Source organism: Pseudonaja textilis, chromosome 16 (assembly GCF_049901715.1).
Source record: "Pseudonaja textilis isolate UNSWEBS1 chromosome 16, rPseTex1.2, whole genome shotgun sequence".
In the NCBI taxonomy this organism is placed as follows: Eukaryota; Metazoa; Chordata; class Lepidosauria; order Squamata; family Elapidae; genus Pseudonaja; species Pseudonaja textilis.
The window spans coordinates 3,045,001-3,060,056 of NC_142005.1; the positions used below are offsets into that span (position 1 = coordinate 3,045,001).

Consider the following 15,056-nt stretch of genomic DNA (forward strand, 5'->3'; position numbering starts at 1 on the left):
AAGCGAGGATTTTACCTTTCAGGAAAAAAATGCCCATCCCTGGTAGGGGAGGACCAGGCTGAGGCCAAGGGAGGGAGGGAGGGGCCAAGCGAGTCATCTGTCTCGAGTCCCTTTGTGCTCACAAAGAGATCCAAGCCTGGCCCATCTTGACTTCCGCTGACCCTGACCTGCCGCCAGTTTGCTTTGTCCGTTAGTTGGCCAGATTCTTGTCGAGAGCTTGAGCTAGAAGTCGATCTTTACGCCCGTTTGAGCCGCCTGGATCGCCCGATTTGACATTACCTCAGGTAACGGGATTTGCCAAGGTAGACTTTGCATGTTTTGCCTCCTTTGTGAACCAGAGTTGGGGGTTTGGGGGGGGGGGTTTGCCCTCAGCTGTCTCCCTCCCTCCCTCCCTCCCTTTTCTACAGAGCGAGTTTAGTGGGGAGAAGCCCCTTCCCCCATTGCACAGTACGAGTAACACGTATGCCCCAAGAGACACACATATGGACATTTATAGAGGTCGTTAAATGCCACGTACAGATTTTGCCTTTAACATGAATTTAAGATTCCCCCAACCCCAACCCCCAGCCTTCACACCTCTGTTTTAACACAGATTACGCCCAATCTTGCCCGAAGGCATCCTTTCTGCATTAACTCTCTTGCCTTTGAATCCTGGAGACTTAAGACTTATTGAACAGCCTGTCGTTTGGCGACTGTTTTCGTTTCCCTTTCAAAGCTGCCTTCTTTCCTCTTCAAAATAATTGATTCTTGAATCCAGGTCACTATTTGCACCTCAATTAGTCAGCCGCAAGATGCAGAGGAAAACGCTGCTCTTCCCCCCCTCCCCCCAGCTTGAGCCTGGCTGGCTGGCTGGCTGGCCGGGGGAGGGGACTCTGCTCTGGGCAAGGCCTGGCCTGGTCAGCAGGGCTGGCCTCCGTGGGGGAGGCCGGGCTCAACCAGGTGAAGCGGGGCCAGCCGAATCTGCTGCCTCGTCCTCCTCCGTGGGCCTCCCCCTTGCGGGTCGCTGGACGCCGGTCCTCCCCCCATGAGGGCTACACCACACTCTCCTCCAATTTATCCACGTTGAGGAAGGGCCCGGGCTGCGTGCCGGCGCCCTCGTCGAGGGTCGTGCTCTGTGCCAGCCTCCCATGGACCGACTGGCTGCGCTTGGCCCACATGAAGCTCAGGCGCTTGGCGTAGCCATAGCAGGCGCTGGAGGAGGCGTCCCCCATGTCCAGGGAGCTGCTGCGCTTGGCTTTGGCTGAGGCCGGGGCTCCCCGGGCAGCGCCTCCCATCCAACGCTCTGTGCCCTTGGCTGTACCCGCCTTGGCCTGCCCCTGCCGGCACTCCGCGGCGGGTGTCCGCTGGGGCAGCAGGCCGTTGGGGTGCCCGCCGTTGGTCTGCGAGTGCACGTTGCTGACCCTGGGCAGGCTCCCGTGGACGCTGCCACAGACTTTGTACTTGACCATCATGACGCCTGTGAAGACCAGCAAGGAAGCCACGATGATGCCCCCCACGGTCACCGTCAGGGCGCCCCCCAGGAAGTGGACGTGCAGCGAATGGCAGTCTGGGTAGGCTTCCTGCGTGGTGAACTGGGCACAGCCCAGCAGGTGGGTGGCTGCCAGAGAGGTGGCCAGGTCATCGAAGATGGCTAAGACGCACAGGTCGTAATCCATGCTGGGCACCAGGTGCTTGAGAAGGAAATCCTGGCTGCTGGCGGGGATGATCCTGCAGGCGAGAAAGAGGGGAAGAGTAAGCCTCCGTGGCCTCCACCCCTCCCCTCCCCTGTTGGGGGGAGGCTTCCCTCATTCCTGGCCACAGGCCGCCGCCCCCCCGCCCTCCCCTTATGTAGGCAGCTTATCTGCCCATTAATGGCCTATTATTCTCTATCCCGGTCAATCTGGTGGCCCAGTTCTTGGTGCCAAAGGAAAGCAGAGGTCAGCGTAGAGAAAGGAGCTGCTCTCCCGGGTCTCTCCGGCCTTCCTGGAAAGCCAGCGAAGAAGTTCCACCTGGTTCTTGAATGGGATCCGGGGCTGAACCCCTGAGAGGCGCTCGGTGAGGGGCACTGTGGATGTGGCACCGGGGAGGGGGAACCTCTGCCTCAGGTGGGCAGAGAGGCTGCCTGCCTCTGGGAAGGAGAGGGGATTTCTTGTTTGGGCTGCCCAGGGGCAGGAAATGCCTCCGAAATGGAGCCATTAGGAAAGAGGCTTGTTTGTTTGTGCAGAATCCTTTCCCTGGCCTGGATTTGCTGTTCCTAGTGAAGGATTCCGTTCGTAGAGCGTGGATTCCGCTACCCATCTCGGTGGTTTAATTCCCCCCCACCCCACCTGCTGTTGGGCAGAAAGCAGGGCAGAAGCCACCAGAAACCTCGGACTCGCCCTGTGCTTGAGCCTTGGAAGCCTCCCCCACTCGCTGAAGGAACCGGGCCCGGCTCTTCACCAAGCGGAGCTGAGGCCTTCGAGGGCCGATGTCACTTTCCTCGGGGGGCTCAGTTTCAGGGGAGCAACGCTGGAGCTTTCGGGTATGCTGTACTCTGCTTGACAACCTCCTGCGTCCCCAACCCCACATCTCGTCAGCTGCACGGCCAGCTGTCTCCCTGGTACGCGGTTCGGGTCTTGTGGGAAGAGAGGAAAGGGGCGAACGGAGGACGGCCACCCTCTGCCTGTTGTGCAGTCCAGCCGGGTTCACCAGGAGGAGCCCTCCGGCTGAGTGAATGTAATCTGGGAGAGGACCACTGGGAACCCAAGAAATCGGAATGGTACGGAAGCCGCCAGGGACCTTCATTGCCAGGATTTCTCCAGGAAGGAGAACCCGAAACCCTTTGCTCGCTCCCCCGTCCCCCACCGCAGTCCCCTTACCTGTAAACCAGGGCATCGTCCGCAGTGCAGTTGTACTGGATCTGGTACATCCAGGCCATGTAGGTGGACTTATTGGCCAGCCAGCGCACCAGGGCTGATGTGGCAGTCACCGCCAGCACCTCCACTCTCTCCTCGGAAGCCTCCTGGGTGGCATTGGCAGAGCTCTTGGCCGAGGTGCTGATGTCGGAGGAGCCCGGATCCTGCTGCTGCAGCACCGTGATGCTGCCGTTGCCCCGATGAGGCAGGGGGATGATTTTGAGGTCCACGGTGGCTGTCGACTCCCCAGCGGCATTGATGGCGATGCAGGTGTAGGCCCCGTCATCACGGATGGTGGTCACCAAAAGGTCAAGGGTGCCGTTGCGGAACGACACGGCCCTGGAGGAGTTGGCGATGATCTTGTCATCGGGGGAGACCCAGTGGATGACCGGCTCAGGGTCTCCGAGGGCTTTGCACCTCAGCGTGGCCCTTTGGCCTTCCAGGACCCAGAGCTTGTGGGTGTGCCGGGTGATGAGGGGGGGCTCGCAGGTGAAGTCCTCCTCTGGCACGGACCAGAAGTAGCGGCCAGCCACGTGTTGCGGGGAAGCACAGGTCTCCATGTCATCCTCTCGCGCCAAGCGCCGCAACCACAGCAACTCACAGTTGCAGTGTAAAGGGTTTCCTCCGAAGCTGAGCACGATGGTAGCCGTGTAGGGGGTTGGGCTGACGGCCCCAATCTGGGAGCGGGCAAAGAGCGGGTCGGGGGGCAGGGGTGGAAAGGCGGTTGGAGGTCATGTCCAGCCGCGAGAGCTTATAGAGCTCGTCAAAGGTCCCCTCCATAATGAAGTCGATCAGGTTATGATCCAGGTTGAGGGTGTGCAGGCAGAACATGCCTTGGATGCCCTCCCAGGGGACGCTGCGCAGGTTGTTGTACGACAAATCCAGGTCTTCCAGCGTGGCGAGGAAGTCATCAAAAGCGGCCCCAGAGATATTGACCAGCTGGTTGTTGCTCAGGATGAGGTGCTGGAGGTTCAGCATTCCCCGCAGGGCCTCCCCCCTGATCTCCGTCAGCCGGTTGCTGTCCAGGTGGAGCGAGCGGAGGCTCTCCAGGTCCCCGAACGCAAAGGGCCGGAGGGTGTCGATGGTGTTCCGCGAGAGGGTGAGGTCCACCAGGCCCGTCATGTTCAGAAAGTCCGGGGCTTCCACCGCCCGGATGAAATTGTCGGCCAGGCGCAGTTCCACCGTCCGCCGGTCAATGTTGGCCGGAATGAAGAGGAGCCCCTTGTTGGCACAGAGGGTGCTAAGCGAGTCGGAGAGGTTTTGGCAGACGCAGTGGAAGGGGCAGGACTCCACCTGGGCTAAGGTGCTCCCCACCATCAGCAGCTGGACCAGGAGCAGCCTTTCCATGGTAGTTGCCTCGGCAGGCCTGGAAGAGAGAGAAAAGGTCAGTGGGCCCCTAGGGACCCTTGGTGAGTTTTTGTCCCTTTCGGGCCCTTCGGCCCTTTCCCCTCTTTCTCGGGACGTGGCACTTATTTGCTGAGGTCCCTTCCTGCCCAGACCGCTAGTCGTCCCCTCTTACCGCTGGACCACCTCTGAAAGTTGCCTGCTCCCTAGATCCATCGCCTTCTTTGTTGTTTTAATCTAGCAGTTAATCTGGCCGTGCAAAACCCAGCAAGTCCATTTCCCCTTCTGGGTGGCCCGCAAAGGCCGCTCTCGCCTCGCAGAACTCGTCCGTTCTGTGGGCCAAACCTACCCGGATCTTTTAACCGAATCTCCTCCGGCCTGGTGCCCACCCCTGAATCCCAGCTCGTCGCCGTCCCTTTCTGACGTTCAGATTTGGACCCTCCGTGGGGCTCTCCCCGGGGTCTGGCTCCGATCCCTTTCCCCTCCTGCTCCTGCCAAGCCACGTTTCCCCGCATCGTGTGCCTTCCTTTTTCCTACCCCGTGCAGGATTTCTGCTCTTAAATTCCACCCTCTTTATTTCAGCCCAGTCTTTGAGGCTACCCAGATCTTTCTGAATCTTCTGTTGTCCACCTTTGTGTCATCTGTGGCAACCCGATGTTGGCTTCTGTTAACTGAAGTCTTCATAAACTATATACAGTTATAAATGATTGATCAGACATACGTTTTCCCATCTTATTTCAGCACAGAGCTTTGCCATTTTTACTTAGAAATCCTCCAGATTAGGAACTGGAGTGCTCCTTTGATCGACTGACACCTCTGAGCCCAATAGGTACAATTGCGAGCCAGGTGGGCAATCTGAACCAGTTATCGTGAGTGAGATGAGAAAGGGGGAAGGCCAAACGGCGTTTGGTGAAGAAAAACCGGGTGCTTCTAGAGGCTTTTTTTTACTGCATGGTTCCAAGGTTTTCATCCTCTTTTCTCCCCGGATTTCTGTTTCTGGGTGAAATGTTAGCCTCGAGCAAATGGGCCGCCAGGATCAGATTTTGCTAGCCTGGCCGGCTTGAGTTCCCTGCTTCCATTGGGAGAATCCGCTTAGCAGCTACCAGAGTCTCTGGGCTTCAAGGGGGAGGAGAAGAAACGGGGATCCTCGGGATCAGCGTCTCCCAAGTTGCTCTCTCACCCCCAGGAGGCCTCCTAAAATCTGCCGCCACAGAGATTCTTAACGTGGCTGAAGGGCAAAATATATAGAATGACCCCATGATTGCGTTTAGTTAATTAAACCAAATTTAAAGTAAATTAAATGAATGTTGATACTTGTCTAATACCTTGTTTGTTGAGTCAACATAATCTAGTAAACGTTAAATTAAATCTGCATTAGCTTTTATTGAGGCTGCACTCAATTTGTCGAGTAAGCCATGGCACACTGCTCAAAATTTAGCATTGGCCCAGAAGAAGATGGCAGACCATGTCGGGTTCCAAAATCCACGCCAAGGGGCTGGAGCTTAGTCTCTTAGTCCAGCATAATGTGTGTAAAATTAGAGGCTGGTGCACACGACTCGTAAAGCCGTAGTGGAGCCTAGTTAGTTGTATCCACAATTCTGAATTTGGGCAGCAGCGTCCAATGGTCTGAGTGCTGCAGACTGCCTGCTGTGCTGCACATGTGGTCTGTGTGTTGCCCACCACAAGAGTCTTGTGTGATCCAGACCACTGAACTCCTGCTGTTCTGTTCCAGCCTTGGTGAGATGCTGGGTTGTCCTCTGGGGAGGCTCCGTTACTTCTGCGGCCCTGGAGGTTCACCCTTAGAACAGGAGATGGTATAAAGAACGACGGGGTGGCCAAGAGGCGCACAGGCCGGAGCCAGAGAGGGCTGGTCCCTGCTGCTTCCCAGAGCCCCTTGTGGAGATGTCCTGGGAAGGGAACCAGTGGCCGAGATGGCGCCCCGCAGGCCTCAGGTCAGGCAATGCGGCCCACACTCTTGCCGTGTCAAGTCGAGGGAAACCGGCCTCCTGTCTTGTGAGCTCCCTTCGGGTCGTGGGCAGGCCGTCTTCTGTGTCGGTGTGGCTTCTCCTCCCTGAGGCAGCCTAGCTGGCTGGCTGGCATCTGTGAGCCACGGTGGCTCTCAGGAGGAGGTTCCTGCGAAATGGGCTCAAAGCGTTGGAGAGGCTGGGCCGGCTGCGTCTCCGATCCTGCTGCCTGGAAGGGAAAGAAGCTGCTCCCAGGATTCCAAGGCTGCTCAGGGGGTGGGCCAGGTAACTGGGGTGGGGGCAGGTGCACCTGGGCCCCCCGGCTCCTCTCTGCCTGCAATTTGGACTAGAAGCCTTTATTGTTCATTGGATTTACGTGTCACCCACCTTGCTCCGAAACTCCGAGGATTCTCCTAGGGAAACTACTACTTTTTTTTTTTTTTCATTTGTTGCTTGGCCAAATGCAACAGTAATTTCTTTTAATAAATAGCCACTCTTTTATTTTTAAAAGACATCTTTTCAAGGCCCTTAACTCAAGCTTTTGAAGACTGGGATGGTGTAGCTTTGTGTTTAAAAACAAAGAAGCCACAGACTTTGAGAGGAGAGACTCTGGCCTGCATCGGGGCTGGGATAGAGCCCGATTGCAAGTACTCCGGGGCCCCCGTGGTGAGTGTGCTCAGCTTGGGCTGCAGGTGTCCAGCTGGGCTAGGCTGTATATTTGGTAGGTGCCCTGTCGGTGCGTATAGAAGGGGGGCATGCACTGGGACGGGGGTGTTGTGTGCGTATGTGGGGTGATCTTAGTTGTGCAGCACTTTTCCGATTCAGACTGGGGGGCCTTCAATTTTGAACCAGGTATGGCTCTAAGTGGAGAGCAGGCGGGTTCATGGAGGCAGTTTTGGCAGCAGGGGCCTCGGGGCAGGAGGGGCCCCACCAGCCCAGGGACAGTTTCTGGTCCTCCTCTTGTACTTGGCTTGTGGTGGGGTGGGGGGCTGGGATGGAAGGTTTTCCCTCAAAGCAGGCAGCAGCCCTTCGCCAGGGCTCCTCTAGCTGGGAGATGCTGGGCTGTGGAAGGGGACCACGGATGGCAAAAGGCCCCCCGGTTCTCTGGGGCACCTCGAATCGCCCCTTCCCTCCCCTCTCCCCTCTCAAGACCAGGACAAGCCCCGGTCGCTCTGCCAGGGATACAACGGCTCTGGGGGGAGGGAGTGGAGGAAGGGAGAATGCCTGGGAGGCAGGAAAGATGATCTCGCATGGGCCCAGCCTTGGAGGTCTGGATTCAGGATAGAGAGAAGGGCGGAGGAGCAAGGGGGGAGGGCACAGGTCGGGGAGGAGGCCCTGCTGTGCCTGTCCTGGCACAACTTTGCCCTGGCTGTTTTGGGGAGGAGCGGGGTGGGGGAGAGAAGGAGAAAGTCCCGGGAGTGGAAGGCTTGAGAAAGGAAAAGCCAGCCTCTCTGCCTTCCGAGGCCCCCCGTCCGCTCGGCTGTTGGCCCTCCAAATACGTCGCAGCAGCACCGGTCGTTCTGCAGGGCCCCCCACCCACCGCGAAGGCCCCCAGGCTCCACGTGCAGCTTTACCTTCTCCTGGGCCTCTGGGCTCACCAGAGATGAGCCGTGGCAGTCCAGCCGCTCCCCACACCGAGTCACCTGTCCCCGCGCCACCTCCTCAGCCCCTCCTGAGCAAGCTGTGGCCCCAGGGCTCCCGCAGGCTCTTGGGGTGCCCTGGGGAGGCGCCCAGCTGCCTGGGCGGAGGAGGCTCGGGGTGGCCGAGGGCAGCATCCAACCCTCAGGCAGAGGAGCATCCTTGGTCCCCTCCCCCAGGCAGAGAAAAGAGAAACGCCGCTGCAGCTTCAGGCGGGCGGAGAGGCGGCAGCCATGCCAAGCTCTTCGAGCCTCCGCGCTGATGGGCACCCTGGCTCACCCGCTCCTCCGCTCCTCGCCCCGTTCGCTTCTGGCTGCCTCAGGCGTCTCGGCTCCCAGCCCCAGGCCCTTCCCAGGCCTTGGGGTTCCCAGGTGGGGTGCCCGGGTGCCCCCGGTCCATTCCGGGCCTTTCAGCCCTCAGGACTCCCGGCGGATTCCATGGGGTCTCCAACCGGAGTTCTCTTGGGGGTGGCGGCGGCGTGGAGTTCTCCCGGCAGCCTTCAATTCTGGGTCTCCAGGCCAGGCCCCTTCTGGGGGTCCCTCGGCCTTTCAGCTCTGGAAAGCCCCCGGCTGCTGCAGGTCGCCCGTCTCCTCTCTGCTGGAGGCTGCTGGCCCTCTTTCCCTCTGCAGACCCGGCGGCTGGCCTTCCATCCTCCCGCCCTCCTGGGTCAGCCGTGGAGGGTCCTCCCTGGGTCTCAGCCCTTCCTCCTCGGTGCCGGTGGGGCCGAACCTCTCCGGACCGCTGCCATCTGGGTTCCTGGCAATCCTCCTCCACCCTCCTCCTGGCCCCGGAAGGTCCGGAGGGATTCCCAGAACAGTGTTGTATTTCGGCAGCCCCGCTTTGTCTCTGCCGCCGCTGCCGCTGCTGGTGCTGGTGCTGCTGCTGCTGCTTCGGTGCGCAGGGAGGGGGGAGGATGTGGGGAGGAGCAGCCTGCCTGCAGCCCGGGCTCTCCCGGCTCCCACCCGCTTTGGCCTCCTCAAGCTGCTCCCGTTCCAGTTGGCGGGAGGGGGGCGCGGGGGGGGCCGAGGGGATGGAAGCTGGGCTGCTGCTCCTCTTCCAGGGAGCGGCCCCGGCTGCCTGGCTGCATCCTCCGCCCCGAGCTCTGATTGGGGGGAGGAAGATGGAGGAGCCAGACAAGGCCCTCCCCCCCCTCGCCCTCCTTCCCAGCCTTTCTGGGGAAGGGAGACGGGTGGAGCAGCTGCTCACGGGGAAAATCCCCCCTCGTCCAGGAATGTGGGGCGCCCACCAAGGTCCTTGGGCTGTGAAAGGGCGTTTGCATTCGGAAACGGAACGTTATATTGCGTCCCCACCCTCTTCGTTTCAAGGCGTGCTGGCTGGGTGCCGTCTCTGACTTGGGGGGGGGGTGTTGTGTTCAAGGGTTTATACACCTTTCCCCTTCCTCCTCCCCATCAGAGCGCGCAGCCAAGTGATCTTCTTCCTGTTGCCCTGGGGGATGGTTGCTAGGCGCCAGGCTTCCCTTGAGGGGGGAGGCCTCCTGGACCAACCAGGCTCCTCTGGCCTTCAGGCGGGAAGGGGGAGCGGGGGGGGGGTGCAGCAGGGGTGAGCGCTGGACCCCCAGGAGGGCAATGTCAAGCGCGCAGGATTGACCCTCTGAAACGACCAAGTCCTGAGGCAGCCCTGCGCTTCAGGGGAGGCTGCTCCCAAAGCGAGCCTGGAAGGCACCTTTATTCCAAAAAGTTTCAAGTTTTTCTCTCAGACTCAGAGGGGTGAGCGCCAATTTCGGTCTAAAACGTCCACATGAGGGTTAGGTTGAGATACTTGAGGAAGGTCCCCAGAAAGATTCGGTGGAGGGGCCGGGAGGGAGCCTGAGCGATGGCGTCTCACAGGCTCCGTGGCGGCGAATCCTCCTGAGAAGACGAGCGGCGGAAGCAGCTTGCGACGAAGGAAGGACGGCCCCTGAGAAGACAGAGAGTAGCAGTCACTCCAAGGAGGACCTCTTGGGCCAAGGGTTTCAGAGAACTGTAGAGAGCGGTCCCCAGTTATTTCAACCCCGGGGGCTTCTAGGCGGAATCTGCCCTATGATCTCATCCTCTCGTGTGGACTCGGGGGGTGACCGTCCCAATGGCTTGTGTTAAGGTGTTGCACCCCAAGTGTTGTGTTCCTTGAGCAGGTGTGCTTTTGAGGATGGGTCTGGTCTGCATCCAGGGCTTGGATGCCGTCGGGGGTCTCGAAATAACTTTGAGTGTCACAGAGAAGTGTAACTCCACGTAAATTATAGCCGCGGTGCTGGAATTCCTCTTGTCTGCTCCAGGGAATCTGCCCTGTTAAGTTGGGTGACCTTTGCATCGTTCTGTCTATCAGACCAGATTCCAGCCATGGGTGAAAAGATGGCAGCATTTGGTGCCATTGTTTTTATGAGGCAACGGTGGGCAGTCGAGCCAATCAATCAGCCTGCTAGTTATTTCATTTGCTGAATGGTTTCCTGAGTTTTTGAAGTTGGGTTGTCTCTCTTCTCTGTGTTTCTGTTTTTGGCGTCTTTCTTGTGCTGGCTCAGGACCCGGGTAGCATCCAAGCAGCAATGAGGGTGGGTTGTGTTGGGTCTCCGGGTCAGCAGCCCCAGCGATAGGACAAGAAATAGTCTTGGGGCTCAAGGGGGCCAGTTTGTTTCCTTGCCGGACATGCGCTTGGGAGCCAGAGCCACCAAGAAGAAGGCCGTTTTCCCATGAGCAATAAGATGAGAGGTTGGGATTTGGGCAGGACAGGCAGATGCGAAAGCGATGGGCTCCGTTTGACTCCCTGGTGGCGTTAAATACCAAGCGAAGCCCTCCTGGGCTCTGGGCGCACCTGGTTGGGGAGCACCTGGCAGAGCAGAGGTCCCTAAACATGGTCATCCTAAGGTACACACCTATCCTAAAAATACGAACGTCAGAATGAGGATTAGCGAGCCATGGAATGAATGCAGTGAGAACTCTGGGGAAGGGGGACTTAGGGTGACGGAAAGGTTCTTCTTCACAGCCCCCATGGGGACCCCGAGGGAGGAAGGTCTCCGTTCAGTGCCCTGCCCTGCTCTGGACCAGGAAAGGGAAGCCATCCCAGGGCTGAAATGGGGATTCGTGGGTTGGGAAAGGGCCCAGCGACGGGCCTTCCGAGCGAGTGGCAAAAGCCGTTGTCCCAGGGTCCTCCGGGACCGGCCTTGAACACGGGCATATGGGTCACCAATAGAGTGCCGGGGAACCCCCAAAGTTTACCTATTCATTGGGGCTGAACTAAAAAGGACAAGGGAGGATTCCTGCTGAATTACATGAAAACGTCAGCACAGTGCTAAATTCCATCCTGGGAATTTTTAGGAAGAGAACAAAAAAATAAAACACAAAGCCTCCAACATCAAAGCTTCCTGATGTAAACCTGTCGCTCGAAATGCTGTGTATCCGGTTTATACCTGATCCTCAGAATCCATGTTTGGGGTTGGAAAAGATGCAGAAAGGGAGCCGGAACAACGGAGGAAGGTAGGAGCTCCCAGTGCGGGGAAGAAATGGGCTCTCAGCTCAGAGAAGAAGCAGGTAAAGGGCAACGTCTAAGAGGGACACCCTCACCTGGGGTGGTACAAGAAGCCCCTTTCCTCCTCCTCCTCCTTTTGGCATTGGTACCTTCTACTCCGTGCGAATATTCAGGAGTCTTTACCCAAAGCAGAAATAATTAATTTTCTTCTTGCTTTAATGGAATTTCATTGTTGCTTGCTACTATTTTGATAATTGCAAGATGTTGGTTGTGTGGGATGATTTTAATTTTGGCTGCCATGTTTATTATTTTAATGTTTATTTATGATCTTAATATTTTAAGGTTTTAGCTTCCTTTTACAGTGTGAGCCACATCGAGTCACTCTTAGGCAGCTTTCAGCATAAAAGGAAGGTAAAACATTAACATATGAAGATCCTAAATATTAACAAAATTGGCAAGGTAGAGAACAAAACACAAATAAGTTGGAGGTAGAATCCTCTTCCCTTAAATTGATCCGTGGAGCAACTTTCCTCCAGGGATTCTGGGTGCTCCTGCACCGCAGGGTTTGGAGAGGAGGTTGAATGGGTTGAACGGTGTAGGGCAGTGACGACGAACCTTTTTGTTGTGGTGTGCCAAAAGCACACACACGCTGGCAGCCACAATGCAATGCGCCCCCCCACACACACACGCATGCGCTTGCAACACCCTCCTTACCTGCACTGTGCATGCGCGCGCCTCCCAGCTGATTTTCGGCTGTTTGAAACAATTCTCGCCCTCCCAGGGGCTCGAAGGAAGCCTCTGCAGCCTTTGAAGGCCGAAAAACAGGCCCGTTTCATCACTTCCAGTATTTCCGGAAGGCCCATTTTTGGGCTTCCCGAGGCTGCAGAGGCTTCTCTCGAGCCTCCGGGAGGGTGAAAACGGCCTCAAAGGGGCCGAAAATCAGCTGGGAGGCGTGTGCGTGCTCAGCGCAGGTAAGTTTGGCTTGCGGGCCACTATAGCACGCGTGCCATAGGTTCGCCATCATGGGTATAAGGTTTCCTGCTTGTGCAGGAGGCTGGACTAGAAGACCTCCAAGGTCCCTGTTATTATTCTGTCCTATCAATGACTATGAATGGAGCGGCCTGCAATGGAATGGAAGGCCTTTCCTGCGCTTCTCCTCGGTCACTGACTCTCCAGGCCAGCATCTTCTCTTGCTGGGTGGCTTGTAGACAACCCCAACTCTTCCAAGGGACGGATCCGCCACCTTGTAGGTGTGCCCCAAGGATTTCCTTTCCAAATGGAACCCTTGGCCAGAAGGCCCCTTGTCTCTCCCCTCCGCTCTTCTTCTAGCCAGTCTGGGTGAGTCTGGATGCACTTTTGCTCCACGTTAGCCTGACCCTCCAAGGTTGTGTCCTTGGATGCAAATGACCCAGAAAGCTCTATTCTCCTAGGACGTCATTCCTCCAGCCTGACATCAGGAAAAAGGGGCCAGGTGAAAGAATTCTGGGAACGAGATAAACATTGTTCCAGCCTCACGTCTTAGTTGGCAGACTTTCTCACGGAAGGATGGATGACCTGCTTAAAGCTAAGGCACCCTCTGTAAGACCTCTCCGTTTGAGGGGCCCTTCGCCGTCATCGTCTTCTTCTTCTTCTGTTGGCCTCCTTTAAGGACCTTCTTGCTGGACTTTCCCCAGTGGTCAGCCATAGCTCGCTTTCTAAGTGCTACGGCCACGCTACAATACTCTTGATGACCCCGCTGACTAGGCACCACAAGCTAGGCAGTCCCAGTTGTCACCGTAACCCGAGGGGCTGCCTGTACGCAGACGGTCTTACGCAAGAACAAGAAGAAATCAGGCTCTAAAAAGAGAAACACTGCAGGATGTCAGATGCAAAGCTTGTGGCATATTTAAGGGTCCAGCTGCATTTGCCCCTAAGTGCCGGCTGGAAGAAAAACCAGTCTTCTCTTGAGACAAGGCAGTGACACTTCTTCATCCCTTTCCCTCACAGTTTTGCAACTCATAAATAATTGCTTGTTTATTATTCTGTTGAACTATGTTTTCCTTCTGTGAATTGCATTTATGTTAGTATGGATCAATATACATAATAATATCCATCATCATCATCATCATGCAGATATGAACCTAGCCTGCCGGTGGCCGTGTTTGGACAAGGTAGGCAGCGTGGTCAGGAGCTGAGTTTCTGCGCCAAAGTCCTAATCTCTAATTTTGAAATATTTTTGGCCTTCAAGTCTGTTTTGGCCCTTGGTGCCTACCTGAAACGGAATGCCAGGATGACCCTGGGGAGGGAGGGGGGAGGGGCTCTCAGAGGCAGGCGGGTCAAGCAGTCAAAAGTGGCTAAAAGTGAGGAGGGCGGAGAGGTTTTTACTTTCAGGCTGGCAAAAGTCTTCTTATGTCTCTGTACTACGCAGGTAGTCCTCAACTTACAAGCACAATTGAACCCAAAATTTCTATTGGTAAGCAAGATAGTTGTTAAGTGAATCACATTCCCACTTTATGACCTCTTTGCCACTGTTGTTAAGTGAATCCGAGGATCGATCAGCAAATCTGGCCTCCGCCACTGACTTGGCTTATCGGAAGCCAGTTGGGAAGGTTACAGGTGGGGATTCCCGGATGTTGCAACCATCCTAAATACGTGCCCGGATTCTGATCCTGTGACCCTGGGGCGCTGCAACTGTCATGAGTGTCTCTCTCTTCAGTGCCACTGTAACTTTGACCGGCCATCAAATGAATGGCTGTGAACCGAGAACTGCCAATAAAGCGCCATCAGCTCGCCGGGTTGGGTTTTCTGTCTGGTGCGCTGGCAGGGCTGATGCTGCCTCACTCAGGTCTCTGCTCGTTCCTGGCCAGCATTTTGCAGAGGCCCCCAGGTCACCCGGCTCTTGCTGAGCAGCAATGCGTGGAATTGGGGGAGAAAGCTGGCTAGGAGCGATGGCCACCGGCAGATCACCCAGGGCGGGGGCTGGCCTGGCGGTGGGTGGCAAAGGAACGGAGGTCTTCCAGGAATGTGGAAAACGTATTTAAAGTTAAACATAGTTCTTCTTCTTCAAATAGGGAACAGATGCTGCCCTCAACCCCGGTGGAAAAGAAGAGAAAGAACATCATCACCTTATCGGAGAGCCGGTTTGGTGCAATGGTTAAAGGCATCAGACTAGAAACAAGTTGGCCTACTTAGGGCCATCTCTCGGCCTCTGGGGGTGTGTGTGTGTCCGTCCGTCTGTCTCTTCTAAGAAGCAAACCACTTTTTAAAATTTCTTAGTATTTTGTCAAGCCATTGTGAGATAACAGGTATAAGTATAAATATAGTTATGAATACATGAAATGGATACATATAAGAAAAATAAAAATATAAAAGAAAAAATAGGACAGGGACGGTAGGCATGTTGGTGTGCTTATGCACACCCCCTACACATCTCTTAGGAAAGGGGTGAGGTCAATAGTAGACAGTCTAAGGTTAAAGTTTTTGGGGTTTGGGGAAGAAACTACAAAGTCAGGTAGGGTATTCCAGACATTGACCACTCTGTTGCTGAAGTCGTATTTCCTGCAATCCAGTTTGGTGCGGTTAACCTTGAGTTTGTATCTATTGTTTGCTCTTGTGTTGTTATGGTTGAAGCTGAAGTATTCATTGACAGGTAGGACATTGCAAGGTATGATTTTATATACTACATTTAGATCGGACTGAAGGTGGTGTAGTTCTAGGTTTTCTATGTCTAGAATTTCGAGTCTGGTGGCATAAGGTCTTCTGCAACGAGTAGAGGAGTGGAGAACTCTTCTTGTGAAAT

At 56.1% G+C, this 15,056-nt stretch overlaps 2 protein-coding genes across 7 annotated transcripts in view; one reads left to right on the plus strand and one right to left on the minus strand.

Annotated features, from left to right (window-relative positions):
• Nucleotides 1-15,056, plus strand: part of PC (pyruvate carboxylase) — a 93,711-nt gene that overhangs the window by 63,483 nt on the left and 15,172 nt on the right. The window lies entirely within an intron of this gene.
• On the minus strand, nucleotides 476-7,877 carry LRFN4 (leucine rich repeat and fibronectin type III domain containing 4). The gene is given in 4 exon segments (XM_087914254.1): nucleotides 476-1,707; nucleotides 2,838-3,583; nucleotides 3,585-4,239; nucleotides 7,756-7,877. Coding segments are annotated over 3 exon segments (2,058 nt in total). The 5' UTR covers nucleotides 4,221-4,239; nucleotides 7,756-7,877; the 3' UTR covers nucleotides 476-1,031.